Source organism: Ctenopharyngodon idella, chromosome 24, assembly GCF_019924925.1.
Source record: "Ctenopharyngodon idella isolate HZGC_01 chromosome 24, HZGC01, whole genome shotgun sequence".
Lineage (NCBI taxonomy): Eukaryota > Metazoa > Chordata > Actinopteri > Cypriniformes > Xenocyprididae > Ctenopharyngodon > Ctenopharyngodon idella.
The window spans coordinates 2,732,197-2,757,460 of NC_067243.1; the positions used below are offsets into that span (position 1 = coordinate 2,732,197).

Genomic DNA, 25,264 nt, shown 5'->3' on the forward strand with positions numbered 1-25,264 from the left:
TTTCTGTACAAAATAATTTAATAGAAACATTGTTCAATTATAAATTGAAAGAAAAAAACAGGTGTAAGATTATCATTCCTGCAGAATACGTTAATCAACGTGCGTGTGTGTGTGCATAAATACACGCACACACACACGCACAAACACATACAAACATGGATTTTTTTAATTTATGAAGAAACAGTATTACATGAACAGTTGAATGAGGTCTTTTGGCGCAGTCCATGACTACAGACATGGTGAGTGTCGGCGAGTTTTGGCAGTCTGTGGAGAAGTTTCCATCAATACACCGACACTGGTGAGCCAAACAGAATACTTCCAATAACAGCCATTTAATCCATGGTTGGAGAGGGAGTAGAAAAAAAAAAAAAAAAAAAAAATCAAAACAAAAGAGAAAAAAAAAACACTTGGTGCTGAGCCCTTAAACTCTCCAATGGAGTTCATATTCACGAGACATGGTTGAGACACCATGAGAGAAAAAACCCAAACTGAAGTATATTTAGAGGAAGGAGGCAAGCCACCTTTAAGAACAGTCACAGTCCGTCAACAACCATGACGCAACGTTAAAGAAAAATAAAAATCAAATTAAAAGTGTTAGTGTACAAATGGAACACGCAAATCAAAAACAACAGGTATCGTCAACAAATTTATACTTACGTACATGATGACAAAAGAGGCCCACATACTGGATTACTGGTAGCTCAGTGTCTTGACTGGACTTCTGCACTTAATACTGAATACGAGTCTAACATATGAACCTGTGTCTGCGTATCTGTGGAAGTTTGGCTGGTCTAATGGAAGCATGTACTCTTGCTCTGGGAATGTGGTGTTCGTGTCACTCGGTTTGGCTCGGCTCTAACCCTAGCGGCTCATTTAGACTCACTCCCACCTCTTGGCACTTGTCAATAATTTTTTTCAGTGTGTCAGTTTTACCTCCTTCAGCCGCCTCAAAGAGCAAACACTGCAAAGACAGAGAGAGAAGAGCACACGTGAGCGAAACGTCCACAGCGAGAGACGCAAGCGAATGAGGTGTGGTGAGGTGAGGAGGCTGTTTACATCTTTCCAGAGAGCAGCGGACAGGGGCAGTTTCTGGAGCGCCTGCTGATAGAGTCGCCGGACCTGCAAACGTGCGAATAAGAGCACAAACACACCAGAGCGGGAACACACAGTCAGTTCGGTCAGACACATGCACAGTGACAACAAACATTCAGACTTCTCAGACACAAAAGCACACTCCATTTGTCTTCATCACAGGTATGCCATTTAAACTCTTACATATTCGTGCACTGAGCATACCCTGCAGAAAGAACAATAGATTCAACAGAATGAAGCCATCAAAACTCCACAGACATCGGTCACTGTATGAGGAATGACCTGACCTCTGACCTCTGACTCACCTCTGCTCTTTGCCTTTGCTCCTTCTCAACCGCAATAGCTCTGGCAAGAAATATATCGACAGAGGACGTCAAACACTTCACCTCACTTCTGCTTCCAAATGAATGGACATCAAATTCACCATATATCTCACTACAGAACTGAAGAACTGCATGCAGATGTATTTCACCCTTGGGTAAGTTCAACAAGCAGAACTGTGTGTGTGCCTTTCTTTGGGTCTCAACCTTACAATCTTAGCATGTTCTGGATAATACTGCTCTTAAAGAATTGCTCAAGTCAGTTTGGGCTGAGACTGTTCGGTTGCAATGTAACCTCCGAGACTCTTGCCACTCTATTACATACTCCATACGTACAGGAAAATACCCTAAAGTCGCGTTTCCACCGCAGGAACTAGGGACTTTGGGATGGTACTCAGTGTGTTTTGACTGCAAGAACCAGGGTCTAAATAAAGTTCCAGGTAAAAATTCTTCCCTCAAAACGTCCCTGCTCACGAGGTAGTGCTTTTTCAAAGTTTAGGAACTTTCAGGGATGGGACTTGGGTGCTGAACATGCTGATTGGTTGAGTTACTGGGACAAATCGTTCCAGGTAATTTCAGTGGAAATGAGGCTTAAGACAACATTCCTAACTCCAGAAGCTGCCCGAAAACATGCTAGCTGTTAAACTGTTGGAATTAGGCTCAGCCTACATGGAGGAACAGCAGGCCATAGAATTAGTTAGTGCTGAGTTGCCTTTTGCACCAATAGGGGCTGACTGCAGCCTACGGAGTAGAGCTCCACTCGCCCCACTCAAGGGCGGAAATACGTCACCTCCACTAGTGGAGCTTATTGTAAGGGTAGGTTTAGGGTTGGGGTAGGTGTAGACATTAGTAAAACACAAGTGGATGTGACGTATTTCCTGTTCGAGAGTGGAGCTCCACTCGCCCATGGTCTGCAGCCAGACCCTTCTCCTTTGCACCAACCCCTCTGAAAAAGAGTGAAGGTCTGTTCAGCAACATTTAACCCTGCTCCTGGAGGGCTGGAGTTCAGCTCCAACATACCTGAAGCAGCTTATCAAGGTCTTCAGGACTACTGGGCTGCGTTCCAAATGGGATAAATCCGTCTCTGAAGGGCAATTCAGACTGAGAACAGTCATGGCCGTCATATATAAGGGTCATTCCAAAATGAAGTGCTCAACACCGGCCACTTCAAAAGGCCCTTCTGAATAAAGGATTGTGATGGGGGGAAACAGATGGACGCTTCACTCCCATGGTTCTTTACGCAGGCAAGCAGCATAATAAATTGTGCAACGACAACGGCTTCCTTAATTGGCTTGGCAAGATGGCACAGAAGTGCTTTCCAAGGAACAGTTTTTTGGTCCCCTACACCCTTTATCTCTTCGAAGCTCTCACTCTGGAGTATAAGCCCTTCGAAGGGATTAGGGCATAGGGGTGAGCCCTTCAGAATGGAATGCATGGCTAGATAATAACAGACAGGCTGTTAGAGCAGGACTGGAGCTAAAATATGGAGCAGGAGAGGGGGTGGAGTCCGTTGGTTTAACCAATAAAGATAGCGACCCCTCCAGCCGACTCAAAACAACTCAATTGTGGTAGGGGTCAACTGAGGGAAATGTCTGGATGAGATTCATTAGAAGCTCACAGGCCACAAGATCCTGCCTCAACAAATAAATATTTGAAGTTGAAAGCCATTAACTCGACTCCCTTTGATACAATTAAATTGTCTGAAAATTGCCTAGTGGGACACTGACAAAGTGATAAACCTGTGGCAGCCATGCAAATCTCTTTCAGAGAGACCCCTTGACAAGTCAACATAGTAAGAGTATGAAAGTTGCCAACCAGTCTTCTGGTTTACAGCTAGCCCTTCACACCCTTGAAACTGTCAACATCTTGTGTTTCAGGGGGTGAAGGCATTTGTTTCAGCCCCCTGAATTCCAGTAATGGGTGTAGGTAGGGGTTAAATGGGGATTTTGGAGGTGGGGGAACCCTAAAAACTGTCAAATCCAATCCATGTATGCAACTTAAACCATACAAAATTGCTTCTGCAGATCACCAGATTTCAAGTCAGAAACGAGCAAGAGTAGGATTGTGTGATGTGAAAGTGTTTAGTCAGCAACTGACTAAAGGGAACTATAATGCTTAAAGGGATATTAACGCAAAAATGAAAATGATGCCATCATTTACTTAATCCTCAAGTTCTGAAACGGTACATCTTCAGAACTTGAGGATTATTTGTTCAGTAAGCCTGAAGGCCTGTTCATACCAACACAAATGTTTGGCATGAAAATCTTGTCCGATTTTCACATAAAATGTGTCTTAAGGCATGCGAATGTTCATGATGATCTGAACAGATGCATTAACAGCTGTTTCTCGCACCAAACATTTGTTGGTGTGAACAGGTCTTTTTAGTCATAGCAGAAAAGACCTAGGGTGGAATGTGAAGGGGGAACGCTCACAATAAGCAGAGGCAGCCGCATTAGCTCCTGGTCCAAGCACTCATCAAGCTGAGGCCTATGGTCACTGGGACCCCACGGGGAGTGGAACAGATCACAGTAGCCTTTGAGTCTCTAATTATATAAATTGACAGAAGTCTCTTGGACCCAGGCCACTTCCAAATGGCTGTGGGTGCAGGCTGAGCAAACAGGGCCAGAATGAGCCCTGATGAATGATTAAACCAGTAGCCGGGATTCTCAGACATTAGGCCATCTCAGTATGTGGTGCATGGTCAGCTGAGGTATGTGAACCCATCAAGCTCATCTTCTGTTGGCAATGCAACAAAAGCAGCAAGAATGCCCACCTGAGAGACAGCAAAGACAAAGCTAACAGCAAGGGTGTGATTCAAACCACCACTGGGATCCCAATCTTATGCTATTAGGAAGCCAGCCATGTGTGAATGTTTACACTCACGGGAACAGGTGGTGTGTCTTAAGGAGAATTCACATTGTGTGACCTCATGGGTCTTTACCTGTACATATGGAATATATAATGTTGAGGGAAAGTCTCAATTTGATAGAAAACAGAAAATTTGTCAAATTACTTGTCTATCAAAACAAGCTATGCTAAAGAGGTGGAGAGCTACAGCAAACTTTAGAATATCATCTCATTTGGACACACAGAAGCATTTTAGCCAGATGTATTTGGAGCTCATGAACTTACATTTTCCAGATGGCCAGACAGGTTGGGACGCTACTGCACAACATTCTGCTTTGCAATTTAAAATGTTCAACATTGCCATCCTGCCATTCCTGCTGCAGCAACCTACACAACGACAATTAACACTAAACTCGAGGACATTAAAGAAGCTGTGACTTGTATCCAGTGCCGCCTATTTACCAAGTTAAAGAATAAAACAGTTCCCTAACACAGAGAGGACAGAGTTTAAAACTTTACTGAAGGGATAACCCTAACATAAGAAATATTTATACCATACAGATGATAAAACAAAAAATAAGAAATGGTATCTGAGGAAAAGATACTCATATATAATGGGACTTTTCACAAGCTTCAGGTCAGAAACCATCAGAATAAATCTAAGCAAGACTTCTGATTACCTTATGGCCAGTTCAGTATTGGTTGGCATGATATGCTGAAGTCTTTCCAGGACAAGGGAATGTTGGGATTGAGGGAAACATCCCAAACAGAAGGATATGACCTGCAATGCACACAGCACAAAATACAAACACGCTACATCTACGCTGTCCGTAATCAATAAAAAACAGAAAAATCCAAAAGAACCAGACTGCTTTACAAGCTAAAAAAGATGAAGGACTAGTTTAAAGCTTCACAATAACATACCTTGTTGTGGAAACTGAAGCTGCTCCAGTATTGCGAGGAGCTGAAGGGCAGGGTGAGTCTGGTTGGCACAGTCTCCAGACAGCGGTGCACCAGACCTATGAACATCTTCAGCTCACGAACACTCGGCTGCAGCCCCAACATTTTACTGCTGGAGAAGGACAGATAGCTGGGGAGAAAGGACAACGTGTTACGAGAGAAAAAAACACCACGACTATCGGCACGCAGTGAGAACGAACACTGAAAAGGGTTTAATGTAGGGATGCTCCGATATGGAAACATTGGCCAAAACATAACCAATAATTTTTAATATTTGGAAGCCGATAAATGCACAGATATGGAAATTTGGCCGATACCGATAATTATTTATATTTGGAAGCTGATAACTGATATATTGGACAATACTTGCACTGATATGGAAATTTGGCCGATACAGATAATTACCAATAATTTTGAAACCGATAACTGATATATTGGCCGATACATGCATCAATATGGAAATTTGGCCGATACAGCTAACCGATAATTCTTTATATTTGGAAGCCGATAACTGATATATTGGGCAATAAATGAACCGATATGGACATTTGGCGATAACTACTTTTATTTTACAACCTTAACTGCAGAAAACAAGGAAACTGCAAGGAAACATGACGATAGAAAATCATTTACATTGAACCAGTTAAAGTTTCCTTAACTTTTAAAATGAATTTTACATCCTTATGGCAAATTGCGAAATTCTAATATCTTCTTTATTCAGTGTGAAAAACACCCACACCGCCAACATCATGTCCTCTCTCCAGCATAAACTCTTCTAAAGCGCACATGATCTGCTGACGCGTCACTGATACGCGTTTAACAAACTATATATGCTTAGGTTAAACAACCTATATACTTTACTTACTCTAGCCAGAGTGTGTGAATTAACTCCAACTTTGTAATAGTTCCCAAAGCTTTCTCAAACGCATCAATGGCCTCTCTCACACTGCCAAAGGTAGACTGCCAGAAACTGTTCAAAATCAAGAATCAGGGTTAGAACAGGGCAAGTGTGGAGAGCAGAGCAGACAGACAGGTGCAGCAGCCGGACGCACCAGTGAAAGAAGTGCAGGTACGGCAGCTGATCCACCATCTCATGCTGAAGATGATCTTTGAGGGTTGGAGCTTTCAGCAAGTCTTGAGTTTGAACACCAAGAACATGGCTGAAATCAGAGACATCAGATCTTGAAACAAATACTGCACATAGATAAGACAGTCTGACACATGATACATGTTTGGTGCACATGCCATCGCAGAGGACCAGAATGACCTGTCAGAGAAACTAATGAAACTTATCCGAAGAACTGGATTTTGAAAGTTTCTTCTGAATTTCCATGGTTTCTCCAGTCACTTGTGACTACTGGATAAGCATTTTTAAAAATCATGTCAGAGACTGTAATCACAAAGAGCTTAACTGATTTAATAACATAATTCTTGCCAAATTAAACACTCAAGAGATTTAAACCATGAAAACACAAGTCGAAAGAGAGCTGAATTTGGTACTCGCACACCGTTTTCTGTGCGCATTGAGTTCTCTTCCGTGTCTTCTTACGCTTGAATGGTTTAGAATCACTTGAGTGTTTAAAGTGGGCAGACTTCTCATGGAAATGATAAACTTTCGTGACAGGGCAGCTTTGGCCTGTTCGACCCATTGACAATTCCATCGACTGTCCCGAGCGTCTTTCAAACAGGCCCCGGGACATCAGACAGTCCTTATTGTAGAGCCTTGGAGAAAAACTAGAAGAATTTGTTGACTGTCCCAGATGTGGAAGGCACAATTTGAATAAACCCTGCTCATGCTAGCACAAATTGCAGACTGTGGTGTCAGTGAGGACATTACCGTAGTACATCTAGAGACTTCAGCTGATCTGGTACAGATTCACAGAAAGAGCGCATGAACTTGTCAAAGAGCTCTTCCAGAACACTGCATTTCCCCTGCACAAGACACAAACTCAGAAATGAGCATTAGGCCACCTTCACTGCATTTCTGCACTGATCAGAGGACGCTGTAGTCTCACCTGAGAGTGCAAACACCTGCTGAGCTGGTAGAATATACGAGCGCTGCTGGCGTTGTCAGAATGAGCGCGTGCCCACAGGGCCTCAGCTTTATCTGCATGTCCCGAGGACACATGCACTTCACCGGTGATCTCCAGCAGAGGGCAGTAGAGCGGACACACTGCCAGCAGACGCTCACACAGTGCAACAGCCTCCTGACATCTGAAAGCATGGCACTCACATGAGTAAAAGCACAGCACTTCAGAAAGCCTCATGATCAGAGCCGCATGTACCTGTCCAGCTGCCTGTAGAGATGAATGAGGTTTGAGTGAAGGGGGAAACAGGCCTGAATCTGCTCACTGGAGGACAAGCGCTTATCCGTGCAGCGGCTCACAGCATCTATAGAAACACACAGATCATTGGCGTCATGTTACGAACAATGAAAATGCTGAAACGAGACCTTTCGTTATAGAAAAAGTCGCACATGGTATGTAATATAACGGGGTTCACCTGTGAATAGGCTGATGATTGTGTCGGCGGGTGTGCGGGTGTCCCGGGCCGTTCTCCAGGGAATGAGGAATGCATCTGTGCACACCATTCTGGACGGGCTGGAGTTGGCAGGGTCGTACAGAGAGGGCGGGAGACGGCAGAACTCAGTCAGGTAGATGTACGACAGCCACATCAGGCAACGGTCCGGCACAGTCAAATGATCCGCAACGCTCGAATCCAGCGCACTCTACAGCAACACAAAACAACCTCATTTAAACATAATGGAGACCTTTAGAAACCACTAGAGTCTCTCTATGATCAGGATCCAATTGCATAAACTGCTTAGACTAGTCTTACAAGTCATCTAAAACCTTTTTAAATACTTTACATAAAAAGTTAGATCTAATTTCAATCTGAAAAGTAAGACTGATTAACCCTTGAGTAACTGCTAGATGGACAAACTAGTTCTTAAGACAGTACATAGCATTTATTAAAATTTTTGAATTTGATTTAGTTTATCATTTCAGTTTTCATTTTAACTTGAGTATTCTAGTAATGTTATGTGCTAATGTCATTTTTATTAGTTTTTAAAATATTTCTATATAGGTTTAATTGATTTTAGTTTGAACAATGTTAGTACTTCAACTTATTTCTAATTTAAGTTAAAGGTGCAATATGTAAGATTTTCTGTCCGCTAGAGGTCGCTAGAGGCCTATTCAAAACAAAGGCGCAGTTTGATGACACCAAGTTTGAGTGTGGAATCCTGGGACATGCTGTCTTTACCTCACAGCCGGTGGAAAATAATCGGGATAGGACTCGGGCAGAAATCATGTTCATGGATGTGATTATTAACGTTACTGTAGTATGAAGCAGAGCAGGACCGAGTGTTGTGGGAGCTGAACGAGGCCGCTGGAGCGATTGCGCAACACACGGCGTGAGCAGCGGGACTTTTATTATGACACAGTCGCCGACGCCGCTTCCGCTTTTCTGGTTATGAGTATGAGGAAACGCAGCTCTGTTTATCATATTAGATACATTTGAGAGTGTTGAAAATGATGTTATAACGTTACTCTGTGTGTTCACTCGGCGGCTGCTGTGAGACACTGTTACACAGTGCAGTAAGATAGATCGATTTAAGAATATCATATTAAATGCTGGATGACTTGTGTTGATAAATGGCATGCAATTAATTTTAAAACGTATTGTATGATGGAGAAAATTCTGTATTACTGTTACTAAAAATAAAGCTGCATCTGATTATGCTATGTTAGCTACTTCACAAAATAGTGTTTTTCTCTGAGGCATGGTAAAGCATGGTACTCACAAAAAAAAAAAAAAAAAAAAAAAATCAAGAAAATTAGATTTAAACAATAAGACTAAATGTGTTGAGCTATATAACAATAATTAGTATTCTGTCTATAAATATATCAAAACAGTTGTTCCCTTGTCTATTAAAACATGTAATATATTAAAGCGTCTTTGGTGTTTCCATGGTTTCTACGAAATAAAACCGGAAACCGAGGGTAACGCGGGTATGACACAATTGACAGGCGGCGACTCACACGTCCCGGTGCCTTGGTTAAAATTGCAATTTTCTAACGATTTACAAATAGTTGAAAACATTTGGGATATTGTAAGTACTCAAGTGAACAAAATATATAACACTGGCCTAGTGGTTTTTGGATATTTTACTGCAAAATTCTTACATATTGCACCTTTAATGAACTAATAACTTATATTTTATTTAAACTTTTTATTATCAACTTTAATCATTTTTCTATTTTGAATAGTTTAAGCTTGAGTTAATAGTAACACTTTCATTTGTTAACATTAGTTATGGTATGTTCACACCTTCAGTAATTACATCAGTTAACATGAACAAACAATGAATGACTTTTTTATTAACCAACATTAGCATTAACAAAGATTGTAAAATTTATATTGTTCACTGTTAGATCATAATTAATGTTAACAAATGAGATCTTATTGTAAAGTAGTACAGAGTTAACGATAACACTCGATCAGATATAAATCAGTCATTAAATAAATCAGGACAACTATAAATGAGCATTTACTTCACAAAAATAAAGTGACCTTTATTTTGAAGTGCTAAACTGAAATAGTAGAATAGTTGACTAGAAACTGAAAGTGAATCTATGGCTGATGGAGACCTTGAGTATGTTGAGAGCGTTGTGCTGCCGCCCGGTGTGAACACTGAGCTGAACCCTGAACAGCAGCGACTCCAGCAGTTGGAAGGAGCGCACGTCTGGCCTAAGGTCTTGTGACGCCTCCAGCAGGTGAGAGATCAGACGGCCGCACACAAAATCTTTGCCCTCAAAGGCGCTCTCCACACTCATGTACTGAAACACAGACAAAACACAGCTCAAGCCTGTGGAAAACAAGACTGATGTTCATCCTGTCAGCTATTTTTTATTTTTTTAACTTAGTCTTAGTCTTCTTAGTTATTATCATATTTAGCCAACCTTGTCATGTTTTTGTTTAGTATAGTTTTAGTCAATGAAAACTTATTCACATTTCCATCATGGTGCACAATGGTTATTTGATAATCATGATTATTTTGCTCAAATTTATAATCGCAACAACTGTTGTCATTTGAGGAACTTATTTGTATATTTCATCAGAATTATTGCACTTTCACCTGTAAGCACAAGTCAAGGGAATGTTGACATTGAGAAGATTGGTAAAACAAGAAACTTCTCTCAAAAATTAAAACTGTGAAATTCCTAACAGTAATTCCGATAATTGCAAAATTACATTAATGTTTTTCTATTAAAACAACAGCATTTATTCAGTAACCAGAAGTTTGATGGCAGATTTAGTCACAGTAAACGGCACAAACAGCTCGTGAAACGGACCGAATAATTGTGACTAAACCTACACTACACTTTCATTTGAGCTGAATATCTTAAATGGAGATCGCTGAACTCCAGCTTACATGTTTGTCTGTGTTTTCAGATATTCTTCTGCAGTGTAAAGAGAGCACTTGCACATGGTTGCCAGACTGAGAAGATTAAGTAAAACAGGGCAGAAAATGTATCCATTTAAGAGAAAAACTCTAATTGGGGGATTTAAACTCTTGACAACTGGCAACCGCAAGCATGAAAGCTCATAGTAGAGGCTTGTACAGCAGTCTGTAATATTTTGTCTCCTTTTTTCGACAAAAAGTAAAAGTTTTTATTTTTTAACTTCATACTACTTCTTAGTCATTGAAAAAAAAAAGGTGGTTGATGAAGATTTTTCGTCATACTGTTCGTTAAGGAAATGAACACCAGAGTCGACTCACAGTCCACCAGACGTCGTAGTGCGGCGCATGCTCCACAGCCATCTCACACATCTCCTGGAGCTCCTCCCTGCTGCCCCGGCGCGAGAACAGCGTCAGGTAGTGACACCACACCTCGGCCTGCTCGCGGTTGTCCTCCAGCGCGCGGGACAGTGTGTTCAGTGCCGCATCCAGACACTCCGACACGGAGCTGTGGACACACAGACACAAGATGATGCTGCTGACAGAACTTATGCCTTTAAATAATACAATACCAGACCTGCCGCATTTACCTGAACTTCCTTTAAACGCCACAGAAACAATGACAGAAATACACCGGCCGCCTACTGTTGCATAAGATCCTTAACTAAACAGTTATTTTATTGGGCTTCACGATATATTTATATATCTATATATATCCTGATATATATATTCACAATATAGTTTCTCAGTGTAAAGTGTCAGCACTCACGTGTCCTTCTGATTGAGGTATTTGAAGGCCAGTTTGATCCACAGCTGCACGTCGTTGGGACTCTCTAGCACGCTGGTCTCCAGGTTACTGATGTCATCCGTCTCGCTGTCAAAGTACCGCTTGTCATCCTGCGTCACGCAGACATCGGCCCACGACCAGCGCTCCTGCATGCGCCCATCTGTCAGAGTGGATCAGACATTACGCGTTTACACCAGTCCTGAATTACAGTACATTCATGTGATCATATGGCATCAGGCGTCTCTGACCGTGTCGGACAGGAACGGTGACGTCCACGCTGGTGTGATCTTCATCGTCCTGACCGGCAGTCTTTACTCTCTGAGCTTCAGGTCTCCACTTCCTCTGAGATTTACACGTGGTGAAGGGAGGAACTGTAAGAAACAAATCAACCATCAGTCGCAGAGCAAACTAAAGCCATCAAACAGACGCCACATCAAATAGGAGCACTCACTGTGTTTCAGTCTCTCGTTGACTTTGCTCACGAGCAGAACGGCCTTCTGGTCCGTCCCCATCCGGTCCTTATTGGCCCCAAACAGCTTCTTGATGTATTTTTCTGTGAACAGGAGGGTCAGAGCTCATGATCTGCAGCTCTGTGCTGATCGCCCAGAGACGTCATGTGACGCAAGGCGGTTACCTGTGGCGCTGCTGATGTCACTGGTGCTGCTGGAGTCTGAGCAGCCAATCAGAGGCAGGCAGTAGGACAGGATGTCCTGAAACAGCTGGCTCTCTGTGAGAGTGCAGTTTCTCATGTGCTGCCTGAAACACACAGACCGCTTCAGCCAAAGAGTCAAAACACAGTCAAAGCTTAAGCGGTGATGACGTACCACACGCAGTCGTCGTCGTTACACGTGCCGGTGAGGTCGAAGCGGCAGAAACACTTCTTTGGCTCGATCACGTTGCTGTAGGAAAGTGAGCGGAGGGAAAGCTTCTCTTTGGTCCGGTAATACGGGCTGAACCTGAACGAGTGACAGGATTCAACTGTGTGAACAACCAACTGACTGACAACTGGAAAATACTACTAATGAGAGTAAAGACCAAAGTATGCTTCAGTTCTGATGCGAGCGCTTAGCGTACGTGTACAGATGAACGTGCAGCCTTTCAAAGTCTGTGAACAGGGTTCTGCAGGGTTTCTGTAGGGATTTTAAAATCAAATCTAAGGCATTTTAAAACATTTTTTAAAACCTGCACAATGGACGGAGTAGAGAAACATCTATGGTAACATCCAAACCATAAAATGACAATTTAAACAACTTTAGGCTATATATCCGAGTTGTTTCGATTTTTTGAATGCACATTAGCTTCATGTCAATCCCCCAGTTAACATTTATAACACTGCGCGCATTCTGCATAAAAATATGGGTTGATTTTTTGGCATCGGTTTAAACAAAAAAGGCAGAAATATAGCGGTTACCCTGGTTTCTTCTGTAAACAAAGCAGCGCTGCGCTTATAAACACTACTTTATTTGGCATTACACGGAGGAAATTTGAAAAGAAAATTCCCTTGAAACTTTCCTAGAGGAAGTCAGTTCCCTTCAGATACACATTCATATAAAAACAACCCCCTTCACAAACACGAAACTCAGGTTTTCATAATCACATGAATGAATTTTCAATGTCAAAAAGGTAAAATTTCATGCATAAGACTTTTTATGGCCTTGAACTTGATGAAACTCAAAGTAAGACTTTTTAAGGACCTACAGGGGAACCTGTTGACACATGCGAACTAGGTGGTTTCACCCTTGTTCAGAGTTTATGAAATTTTTGACCAATAAAACAGGAATATGTGCGATCGAGGGTGAAAACGTTCAAGTTTGGTCACATGAATCCGCCGCATTGATCAACAGAAAGCTGCATGGTGTAAACGTGACTTCGGTGTGATTGGTTTTATTATAGAAGCTTGTTTCCGCCATGAAATAAAAATTAAAGGGTAATTGCGACTTTTTATCTCACAATTCTAACTTTTTTCCTTGCAATTGCGAGATATAAAGACAGAACTGCGAGTTATAGTCAGAATTGGGTGATATAGACAGAATTGCGAGTTATACAGTCAGAATTGAGAGATATAAAGTCAGAATTGCGTGATATAAAGTCAGAATTGTGCGATATAGACAGAATTGCGAGATATAAAGTCAGAACTGAACTTTACTCCCAAACAAGCTTCCATACTTTATACATTGCTACGCTATTGACAATATAAAAAAAAAACAAAAAAAAAAACACACATATATATATATATACACACATATACATATATATATATATATATATATTTTTTTTTTTTTTTTAGTCAGCAAAAATGTGCCTATATTTCGCTTATGTGACCACACCTTAATTTTTTTTTAAAAGAGCATGTGCTAGTTGTTGGCTGTGCACTTACTATGCTGATGACGAAGACATCTACGTCACACGTACCATGCACACACGTGAAAACTGAAGCATACTTGGAGCTGAAAGCGAGCCAAACCTGTATGATTTAAAGACTAGTAAAGGACTGTGATACGGTCCAAACGGTTCTGGTTTAGCCTCCACTCGGCTCTGATGAGCTGCCATCGGATCGAAGTCCACCTGCACGACCTACGTGAGACACACAATCAAAAAAAGAGAAGGAAACACTTTGGACTTGATTAAAACTAGTTATGAGACAGTACCTTTGCAGGATGCTTGGCATGGTCCGCGGTGTCGCGAAGCGAGTGCGTCTCCTCCTGCAGGAGCTCGGAGAGGCCGGCGCACTGCGTGTACCTCTGACGCAGGTCCTCCACGTTCAGCCCCAGTAGCAGCTCTGGCAGACCGGCTGCGCCGCTAGACGCTGCTTTAGTGTGTTTGACTGGCATGGGTGAAGCAGCAGGCGTCTCCGGATGGCACAGTTTGGGTTTGGTAAAGGAGCCGGACTCTCGGAAGGAGCGGCGGCGGGTAGTAGTCACTGCAGCAGGAATCTGCTGCTGCAGCTCATCCTCCTCAGCCTCCACGTCCTCGTTGGACAGGGTGAGTTTGTCCTGTGTCAGGTCATGCAGTGAGGGCTGAGGTAACGGATAGAGCGTGCCGGGTGTCTGCGGGGCAGCAGGTCGTGGCTCGGCTTGCCGTAACGCCTGGGCCTCTTTGAGCTTCTGAATCTTGAGGGCGTATTCAGACTCCAGCTGCTGCAGGCGCTTCTTCTGAGCGATGAGCTCCGCGTAATGCACGTCCGAGTGATCCACACGCCGCACCTTCACTGGCTGCCAACAGAAACACAGCCGTTCCGTCGTTACACACACACTCGTTCACTGGCTCAATAGTGTGCATGAATTCTGCAGGTCTTACCGAGTAGATGGAGGCAGATGAACTGCGCTTCAGTGTGGCCTGAGCCAGATCTCTCTTCAGCTTCACAGACTGCTGCTTCTTCAGGGCCACGCGGTGCTGAACTCTCTGAACCTGTGGGAAAACACAGCTGAGGTTACGGCCAGAGGTCACATGATGTGGAAAACACGGACAGAACCTGGAATGCAGTTATACAAAAGGAATTTAATGTATAACGCAGAATGTCATGGAATACGGCACATTTTGGCTGAATATATCAAAAGTAGGAATGTGCACTTAATCAAATGGCGATTTGGACTAGTGTGTGTGAATATGAAGTCCATCATTATTCAGCAATAATAATAATAATAATAATAAATACATAACAGGAAGTAGATTGTCCTGGGCCCTGTGAAGTTTAGCGACGCAGGATTCTACTCACCTGCTCCTGTAATTTCTTCAGCAGGACTCTGTTGGCGCTCACAATCTTCTCTGACGCCAGCAGCTGCTCTTTGAGTTTCGTCACTTTGCCCTCGGCTGCTTTCAGAGACTCTTTCTTCTTGACTTCCTGTTGCTGGAGCTGCTTCAGCAGAGCCTCGTCTTTACACAGCTGCGCTCTGCAGGGAAACATCAGCATGAGTGCGTCTTCACATGTGAAACATAGACGGATGGCCTGGGGGGTGTGGGGGGGTGGGGGGGTGTGGGTGGGTGGGTGGGTGTGTGTGTGTGTGTGTGTGTGTGTGTGTCTGTGTGTGGACACTCACCTGTGCTGACTGAACTTCTCCTGCAGATCTGCCACTCTTCCCATGATTTCCAGCTCTGAGTCTGAGCCCGCAGGAGACGGGACCCCAACCACGAACTCCAGCCGGCCCGATCTCTGCTTCTCCAGACTGCAGAACAGCACATGAGCAGTTAAAGAAGCCATATCATGCTCTTTTACAATATCTTGATGTTGTTTTTGGGCTCTACTAGAACAGGTTTTCATGCTTGAATGTTCAAAAACACATTTTATTTAAGATGAAAGATTTATTTAAGATTAACATGGACAAAAAGTAAACCATGCCCTCTTTAAAGTCACCATGACAGAAAACTGAGTCATCAATCCAGTCGTCAATATGACCTGTAGAGTTAAAAGCATCTGAATGCATGAAGAAACACATTTGACTACAGCACCTGGCCATGTCGTCTCTGAGCAGCCGATACTCCATCTTCTTAACATCAGGAAGAGCTTCTGCACTCTTTACTGGGTTGTTCTCCTTCTCGGACACTGAATGTTTCGGCTTGGCTGCCTGAAAGCAAAATATGATTAAAAACTGGTCTAATTCAGTCACTGGTATGACAAAACCCACAGTGATGATGTGCTAATTTCAATGTCAGAAAGGTAAAATTTCATGCCTAAGACTTTTTATGGCCTTGAACTTGATGAAACTCAATGTTAGACTTTTTAAGGACCTACAAGGGAACCTGTTGACACATGCGAACGAGGTGGTTTCACCCTTGTTCAGAGTTTATGAAATTTTTGACCAATAAAAAAAATTTTATCTGCTAATAATCTGCCTCAATGACATCAGCTCTCAAATCATCGGTGTTTCAACTACAGGAAAACCTCATCTAACATCACTGTAGTCCTGCCTCCAAAATAAAGGTCCTGCTTGCGACACATCGGCCAAACAGACATGACAATAATTAAAAACACCAAATATCGGACGATATATCGGTTGAGCACTAGTCGTCACGCACCTCTACGGTCCTCCGTGCTTCTTTAATCATGGACTCCAGGCCTCCGAACACACTCTGCGTGGGGCTGCAGCTCTCGCCGTCAGAGTCGCTGTCGTCAGACGCGTTCAGACGCACCACCACAGACTTGTGTCGAGGCAGCTGTAACCAACAGAAGTGAATTAACCTCACAGAAAAGCCTTGATTCAAGCACTCTTTCACTCTTCGTGACAGCTGCGTCACTCACCACAAACGGGGCTTTGGGTGCGGGATGTCCCCGTACGAACTTGAGCGCACGTGCGTGCGAGACGACCGTGTTGAGGCTGACGGCCGCGAGGTTGTTCCTGGCGCTGGGCTGAACCACGGCTCTGAGCGCAGGAGAGGGTGGCCCGCTGCTACTGGACGCGTCCTGTGGAGAGACAACAGCTCCGTCACACCTGACATCACGCTCGCCTCACAACGGAAACTCGACGCTGCGTACCTCTGCCTTCACGGCCCGCTTGTTGGCCAGCGATTTGAGCAGCTCTTCTCTCAGCAGCATCTCCTCTTCCTCTTCCTCGTCAGCAAACGGCGGTTTCGGCGGCTGCTCGACTTCGTCGGGGGGCGGCAGCGGGGGCAGAGGTGGAGGAGGAGCCAGTCGCATGAACTCCATCTGCTGCAGATAATGCTGCGCCACACCCTGAATCACATGACCACAGGAAATCAGAGAACATTTACACTACAGGAATAAAGTAATGATTCTGTGTCTGAAAAGAGCCGATGATCATGTGTCATCAGTAAACAGGAGTGTATATTAACATCTACACCAAAGCATATCATCAATCTGTTCATTATAAGCGCACTGCAGTTTTGTCGTCTGTTGCTTTAAACACCCAAGCTCTTTAACAGCTGGTGGATTCTGAGAGGCTGTCAGTGTTTTTATCGTTCATTATCTGGAAAAAAATATAATTTTAAAAGTGATTCCAGTGATATCGCTCCTCTTGTGTCGTTACAGTTTGAAATTTATCGTTATAGTTACTGTCTTTGGTGTAAATTCATACACTCAACAAACCTGTCTGTGATTGGTTATGATGCTCTGCAAAAACCTTTGAGACAACAGACCTAAAGAGGACATGCAATCGACCCTTTTTTGTGATTCGTTTATTGCAGCAGCTACAATCACAATCTGGATTAAAGGGTTAGTTCACCCAAAAATGAAATTTCTGTCATTAATTACTCACCCTCATGTCGTTCTACACCCGTAAGACCTTCATTTATCTTCAGAACACAAATTAAGATATTCTTGATGAAATCCGAGTTTTTTTTATTCCCCATTGAAAACAACTAAATTACCACATTAGAGGTCCAGAAAAGTAGTAAAGAGATGGTTAAAATAGTCAACATGACTGCAGTGGTTCAACCTTAATGTTTTGAAGTGACGAGAATACTTTTTGTGCGCAAAAACAAAACAAAAATAACTTTATTCAACAATTTCTTCTTTTTCCTGTCAGTCTCCTACACTGTTTACATTGTACATACAGTGCAGAGCTTCTGTGTTTACGTCAGAACACCGACTCGTGATTGGCTGGCTTCTGCGTCAGCATCACACGCATGCGTCGTGCTGATCACGTGAACAGCGTTGGCCAATATGAGCCAGCGTTCTGATGTAGAGCCAGCCTATGAGGGGTCAGACAGCTCTTGGATTTCATCAAAAATATCTTTATTTGTGTTCTGAAGATGAACGAAGGTGTGGAACAACATGAGGGTGAGTAATAAATGACAGAAATTTCATTTTTGAGTGAACTAACCCTTTAAATATTAGCCTAAAGGTGCAGTCTCATTAGTGAAACTTCTGCACAGACAAAGTAGGTCCATTTTCCATAGTGTAGCGATTCATGATTCAGGCGTGAGTGATGCAACAAAATCAGAGAGAACCCATTATGATCAGTGACAGCATCTACACTGAATGCAGCGTGATGAGACGCTCCTCTATTCCTGACATGCTCTGTGTGCCCGTGCTACTTCCGACAACAGGACAAACGGATCTAGAACTTCTGCGGTGCAGCTATCACACACCAGGGTCAGAAATTAACGGGGGCTTGGGGCAAAAATGGCACCAAAATTAATAAAAATGCTTCCAAAAACCAAGATATGGTGCATGTTTTAAATTTTTTATAAGAAATATAGGAAAGAAAGAAAATTTGCCGCCACCTACTGGCGGTTTTAATATTTCATTTTAGCGGAGGGTCAAATATTGAATGCTGTTTTTGTTTTCGGTCGTGATTGTAACAATAGTTCTGGTTAAAGAGATATGTGTTTATAATTAGACTATTCAGAGTCAAATATGAGACATTGTAAATATAACAGAGATAAAGTAATTCCTCTAGGGGGAGGGGTGCCTTCAACTGTTTCTTTGAAATGGGCATCTGAATGGCAAAGGCCGCCTATGTCCAAAACAAGCAACTTTATATCGGTAAACGCAGAAAATTCCTGCATTCAAAGCACATTCTCATGTGTCCCTCACATTAATGGATTCCTATTGAGATGGCTAGATTTCACTGTACAAAGGTAAATGAAACCGCACCATAAGTGTTGTTTCACCCAAACGCTGTTTAATCCAAGTCTTGTCGAGAGATACGATCGCTTTATATGTGTCTGCATGCGTGCCATTCATTGTTTATATGAGAATACTTGGATTAAAGCACTCGATTCATACGGATTTACTTTACCTTCTTTTTAAAAATGTTTTTGGTTACCTGGACTTTCAAAAGAGGGACAGAAAACACTCAGATTTCATTAAAAATATCTTCATTTGCATTCCAGAGATGAGCAGAAGTCTTGTGGGTTTGGAACGACATGATGACAGAACTCTCATTGTTGGGTGAACTTTTTGTTTCAGTATTGTCTGTTTATAACCAAGAGCTCTTATCAAGCACCTTCAGTGAGCTGAATGACGGCGGTCACATGTGAGGGTTGAACATACCTGTCTGTGAGGTGTGGACTCCAGGGGAAACGCATCGTGCGAAGGTGACGTGGCTGCAAACAAACATTAACACTCATGGTTACAGTCAGAAACATGTTTCAGTGAATTCAACTCATGTCACAGTACCGGAGCACGTACCTGGAGAGTTGGGTTCACTGTCCGTTTCCATCGCCACCTCGTCATAGTTGTCATACTGGTAGAGATTTCCTGACGTGTCCAGACTCTGCTTGGCCAGTTTCCTCTGATCGGCGTCTGAAGACTGTAAGAAAGCACAGGTCACGTGAGCGTTAGACTCTGCAGAGCTCCGGCCGACGGTGTCGTTGTGTGCGTGACCTTCTGACCTTGCTGCGCGAGCGATGTTTGGAGCCCACCAGCTTCATGAAGCGGTTGTACTGCTCGTCCTGATTGGACAGGTCTCTGATCTTGCGGATCTCGTCCTCCCTCTTCCTCCGCTCCTCCTCTTCCTCCTGCTTGTGTTTCTGCTCCTCCTGCTGCCGCTGCTGCTGCTGCAGTTTCCAGGTGCGCAGCTGCTGCTTCCTCCATGCCTGCTTGGCTGCAATCAACACACACACACATCAAGCACTGCAATCTAACAGATGAAGAGTTCAGTGTGAAAGCGTCTTACTCAGGTGGGCCGGTTTCTTTGCTCTGGCCACGGCGGCTTTGCTCTTATCCGGAGTGGCTTTGGCAGCTCTCGCTCCCTCCTGCGATCTGCACAGGGCGTTTCCTCTGCCGCTCAGCTTGTTCCTGTCGGCCGGAGCCTCGCTCTTGTCCTGAGACACTTTGACGGCTTTGGTGATCTTGTCCTTGCTCTCCTTCAGCACCTGCTGCTCCTTCTGCTGCCACTTCCTGCTGGCCGACTGCAGAGCCAAGAGACGCAGCTGCAGCTCCGACAGGTCGTCCTCGTCCTCCCTCTGTATCACCAGGGAAGACAAGCGTCATCCTCTCCATTCTCAATGCGGTTCTGACTAGTCGTCAAGCACAACCATTCGACCCTGTTACTCCAATTTATGTGAAACATTTAGAACCGTTTGGTTCTGAACTAGCGGACACACACCTTTGTTTGAGGCTACATCTACACTAATCTGGATACATGTGAAAACACACCTTTTCTCTCTGTTCTGTCCTTCTGTTCATGCTGAGATGCATTTTCGTCTGATGTAAAGAGAGCTTTTAAGACTCTCTCCAAATTGGATACATTTGAAAACACCATTATCGTGTTGTAGTGTGGACTGTGAAAACGATGACACGTTTAGTCGTGATGAATATTGTATTGATATATATCTATATTTATGTGCTATTCACAGTCACAGTGTTGCGTCAAAACATGAAGGTGGATGTGTTTTAGACACATGGAGTGGCAACCTGAGCGTAACAGTGAGTCGTGAGATATTTTGATAATAATATAATGTCAGAAGAATAGCGTGGGCCTCATTTATCAATCTAACGTAGAAACGAGTGCAGATCCAAGCGCAGAAATCATCTTACGACAGGGTTCACATGCGATTTATCAAACATTCATATGCTGACAATCCTATCGTACGAATGATCGAACGTTGATAAATGTGGCGGCTGAAAACAATCGTCATTTAAATATCACGCCCCTAAAAATTCACGCTTTAGAAGCCTCGCCCCTAGTTTACAACACAAAGAAACGTAACCCGGCCAGGAAGAGGAAGTAATCTCATGAAAGAGAAATTTATTTTACACCAAAAACACCCATTAACCTTGTAATTGCAAACAATTACATTCATTTATATGTATATTTAATACCAGTATATGAAACGAAACATTCACTGGCCTATTGTAGTTCCCTCCACAACAAATCCTTTAAGTTTAACGGTATTCAGAACAGAACAAGAATGAAAAAGAAGCTATAAAATTATATATTAAACTAAAATAAAACAAATTAGACAGTCATAGTGGCATTCATTAGCTATAAACAACATAAGTCAAGCCAAACTGACTTTTTTAGGCTAAAGCGAAACTGATGAGCTCACCTCTCGCATTTGGCAAGAATCCAAATGTGTTTCTATATTTGCATGTAACATTTTGGTTGCTAAATTATTATTCATTATGTAAACAAGCCTTTGTACTTCACTCGTGTTCCAGTATCCACGTAAAACATCATCTTTCACATGCGCAAAAATGTGTGTGGTTGTGCGTTGGGCACGCTGATTTACAGCGGACCATTTCATTTGAGCAGTTTAACTTTTCTGTTTGGCCGACTGCATTTTAGTTTGATGATGAATAGCTGTAATATCAAGTTAGAAACGCTAGAACTGATGTGTGCGCGACCGAGGCACCTGTGTGATCACTTGGATTTAATAAAAAAAAAAAAGATATAAAGAAAACAAATACGTGTTAGAGTGTCACAAAAACGAACATCAGTTTTTTTCTTTTGATAATCTGTTAATTTTAAGTGAAATATTTTATGTAGTCCTATTTAGCTATTTTATTCCTTTTATATAGTTAATTTTATTCAGTTTTTCACTGTTCACTCAAGCGCTGTGCAGGAGTGTGATGTGACGATGTGTGAATCCTCATGTTGTTGTTTATGATGCTATTTGCGAATGTAAAGCTAAACCCCTGAAAAAAAACATTATTGTATTATTTTTGATGGATCACAAACACCCATCTATCCTAATTTTTATTTTATTTTTTTACGCTAACTTAAAAACTTGCGTACACGAGCTGAGACCTGACGTGAGATTTGATCGTAGCCACCGCTCACGTCCATATTGATAAATGCCAAGTTTTGCGTGAAAACAACCGTATGCACCGTTTTCTGTCATACATTCGTTTCATAAATTATGTCCAGTGAGCTTTTATTATGTTTTACACATGCACAGTAAGATGATTTTAGTGTTTTCTGATGTTTCAATTGACGGGAAACTGTTGGAAAACGCCTGTGTGGACTGTTTTTAAACGAAAACACCATTTTCAAAACCGTATTAATGTTAATCTGCACCGCTGACACCTATTTATTCTTTCTAAGAGTTTTAAAGGGTCACGAAACCGTAAAACACATTTCTTGACATTTCTAACAGATGTGTACAGGTTGCACATCAATGAAAACAACAATAGCACTCGTTATGCTTATTATTAAGAGAAAAGTGGATGTTTTTTATTTTTCAGAGACATTTTATTTTTCCGAGGTAGTTTTTTTTTTAACCTTTTCTCCGCATTATTCATGAGAATGAGCTCTTTTAATCCAATGACTGCGCTGTATTAAGCATGCGATCGCATTACAGCGGAGAATTCAAATGTCACGAAAGACTGTTTCAGCAATGTTTGTATCCGGACCGGAGTTAGCCTGTTTCAAGTCTTTATCGACATATTTCACAAACTCTCCTGCTTCAAACAGAAACCAGCACTGCATATTTCATCATGTCTGTCTTCTAATGAAATATATTTGTGCAAATAAGAACAATGATTCAGCTGATCATGAACGTGATGATGAATGTGATACACGGAAGTCAATGATGAAGACCGAAAACAGAAGAATGGACAACTATGCCTTTATTCTTCCCGTGTTAAACTGACGTGTCGTTTGTTCAGAGACTGCAGTGCTCGTAAACGTAATAAAATATTATTAGACCTTTTAAATGCTCTTCCTCATTTTTTTCCTTCCTCATTTCAGTTGTTCATGATAGCTGCTTGTCGTCTGTAATGAGATTTCTGTGAGTTCGTTGTCATAGTGTTATATATTCTGAACTTGTTTTTCTCTGCTCATTTTTTAATATTCATGTCTGTATAATGAGTGTGTTGTACCTCTGTGTTCTATTGGTTGTTTTCTCCCCTCTTCCTACACTCCCACTTTTTTAATATTAAGTAGAGAATCCAAAACCATATGGATCATATTAGTTCAGTTTGTTCAGTAAATAGACGTCTCCTATAATAATTGTCAATAACCTGCTCTGTTTGTTGTGTTGTCAGTGTTTGTTTGTGTGCACTGCAGTGTCAGTATCAGTGCATTAACTTCCAGAGAGTTTCAGCTCGTGTTTTGTGTGTACGGCAGCAGAAGTCCGTCCGTACCTTGACTGGGCCGACCGGAGTCTCGTCACTTACAGCTGAGATGTTGAGGTCCGATTCACACTCCTCTTCCTTCACAGCTGAGAGGAAACACAAGAAAAGAAGCCTCAATATAATATTCAGCAGTGGAATTGAGCTGTGAAATCGACAGGACCGCTGATACCGTCATCTGGACTGGCGTCCCTCTCCGCTCCGTCCCCGTCCGGCGTCTGTGCGGGTCTGGTGTTGAGAGCGTCTCTTTCCGCGGGCGTCAGCAGCTTCTGTCGGAGTGGCTTGAGGTTGAACGCCTGAAACGCTTTCTTCTCCTCCTCCCTCACAGCAGAGACAGGCTCCTCCAGCACGGCCGGCGCCGGCGGCTCCTCGTCCTCTTTCAGCGCCATCCGCTCCTCCTTCCGGATGCACTCCAGCTCCAGCTGGATCTGCTTGTACTTCAGGAGCAGGACCTCGAAGCTCTCGTCCATCGCCTCGGCTTTAGGGACGCTGTTCATCGGCCTCCTCGCCTGACATCTGCCGCCCGCTTTCTCTGAGGGACAGCGGTTAAGAAGCACTCGCACCGCAGTCAGGTTAACCAATCAAAGAAGAGCACATTTACATACCGAAGGCTTAAAAATACAGTAGCAGAATTGACTGGCTGAACAGAAAGCATAAGGAGATTGTTTAGACATAGGAACAGGAATATAAAATTAAACAATAAAAGTGTAAACAAAGAATGTATATACAGTAGTCAAAAGTTTTTATCCTCATATCATGACAGCACATTATTGTGGTACCGTGGAATGATTTCAGACTATATATCATACCACGGTATACCGTGGTATTCTCAGTCTCATTACTATAGTACTTCAGATTTACTAAGGTAAAACTTGCTAATCTCGTGTGTTGTGGCTGATGTAAGGATACGTTTCCTGCCGGGCGAGTCGTTTCTACAGCTGTGGTTCTCCGAGAACCGCTCCGTCCAGTCTCGCGTCCAGTCTGGCGGTCGGTGCGCACGGTATCTGAAACGGCCCAGAGCGCTGTGACTGCGCTCCCAGAAGCCGGAGCGCGGCGCCGAGTCGAACGCCTGCCGGAGGCCGGAGGGGAAGGGCGGATGAACGACTCTCAGCGGCACCGGAAGGCTGTTATTGAGCCCTGGTCCCGGTAAACGCGCTCTCTTGTTCATCGCTGGTCGATTGGGTCGGGCGCGTCGCGGAGGCCGCGCGTTCTGCCTCTGCGGCTCGTCGTCGAAGATTTCCCCGTCCTCCAGCTCGCCCTCCTCTTTAGGAGACGCACAGCTCGAGTTGACCTCCATTACTGATCCTTTCGGAGATTCTGACACGTTTATTTATGATTCATGCTGATAACTAGGATTCAATTCTTCGCATCGCGTTAAAGGAAGCGTCAAACGCTCGACTAAGCAGCTTTCAGCGGAACATCTCACTCAGTCTGCTGCTCCACTTCCGAGTATCGCGAGAGTTCACGCACTTCCCGTGGATGTGGGGAAATTTCGGAGAAGTATTGCAGTTTTGAGGTTTGTTGGGTCAAAGTAATGGTGACGCATTTATTTTGGCATTGCTCTCGTGTCAGGAAACGTTGGAAAACATTGACTAAATTTATAATAGATTTTTTTTACTCCATGTTTAGAAAATGTTTTGATTTTACTAATATCCCCTCAAATAGTAGTAAAGAATACTACATTATTTTTTCTTTTTTCTTTTTCATTACTCTTGAAAAATAGATCCAAGTCAAAAACTAAAATGATTAAAACTGAAATAAATTAAAGCTAAAACTAATAAACATGACAAAAGCACATACAATTTCTAAAACTAAAA

At 42.9% G+C, this 25,264-nt stretch overlaps 1 protein-coding gene across 2 annotated transcripts; it reads right to left on the bottom strand.

Annotated features, from left to right (window-relative positions):
* Nucleotides 1–24,928, bottom strand: LOC127506525 (zinc finger C3H1 domain-containing protein). 2 transcript variants are annotated; one of them, XM_051883087.1, is made up of 35 exons: nt 24,357–24,927; nt 23,620–23,979; nt 23,460–23,536; nt 20,047–20,335; nt 19,763–19,974; nt 19,560–19,680; nt 19,422–19,474; nt 16,941–17,138; nt 16,707–16,868; nt 16,484–16,621; nt 15,917–16,032; nt 15,508–15,633; nt 15,186–15,360; nt 14,768–14,878; nt 14,119–14,682; nt 13,935–14,044; nt 12,295–12,426; nt 12,105–12,226; nt 11,922–12,023; nt 11,719–11,841; nt 11,453–11,630; nt 11,005–11,191; nt 9,872–10,060; nt 7,722–7,947; nt 7,505–7,610; nt 7,235–7,433; nt 7,057–7,151; nt 6,272–6,379; nt 6,085–6,189; nt 5,184–5,349; nt 4,940–5,040; nt 4,545–4,646; nt 1,398–1,437; nt 1,057–1,119; nt 1–961 (listed from the first exon to the last, which is right to left on the bottom strand). In XM_051883087.1, exons 1-35 carry the CDS (start codon nt 24,742–24,744, stop codon nt 836–838), a joined length of 5,670 nt encoding a protein of 1,889 aa, XP_051739047.1. In that variant the 5' UTR covers nt 24,745–24,927; the 3' UTR covers nt 1–835. The 2 variants fall into 2 exon arrangements, with proteins under 2 accessions (XP_051739047.1, XP_051739048.1); XM_051883088.1 differs by lacking the exon at nt 1,398–1,437 and having other exon boundaries at nt 24,357–24,928.
* Between the last annotated feature and the right edge of the window lie 336 nt (nt 24,929–25,264).

Excerpts from the sequence above, each read along its gene's own strand:
- LOC127506525 (XM_051883087.1), bottom strand. The coding sequence starts at position 24,744 with ATGGAGGTCAACTCGAGCTGTGCGTCTCCTAAAGAGGAGGGCGAGCTG. Across the intron at positions 19,975-20,046 it reads AAAGAAACCGGCCCACCTGA|CCAAGCAGGCATGGAGGAAG; the intron begins GTAAGACGCTTT and ends TGTTGATTGCAG. Across the intron at positions 16,622-16,706 it reads CACCCAAAGCCCCGTTTGTG|CTGCCTCGACACAAGTCTGT; the intron begins GTGAGTGACGCA and ends TGTTGGTTACAG.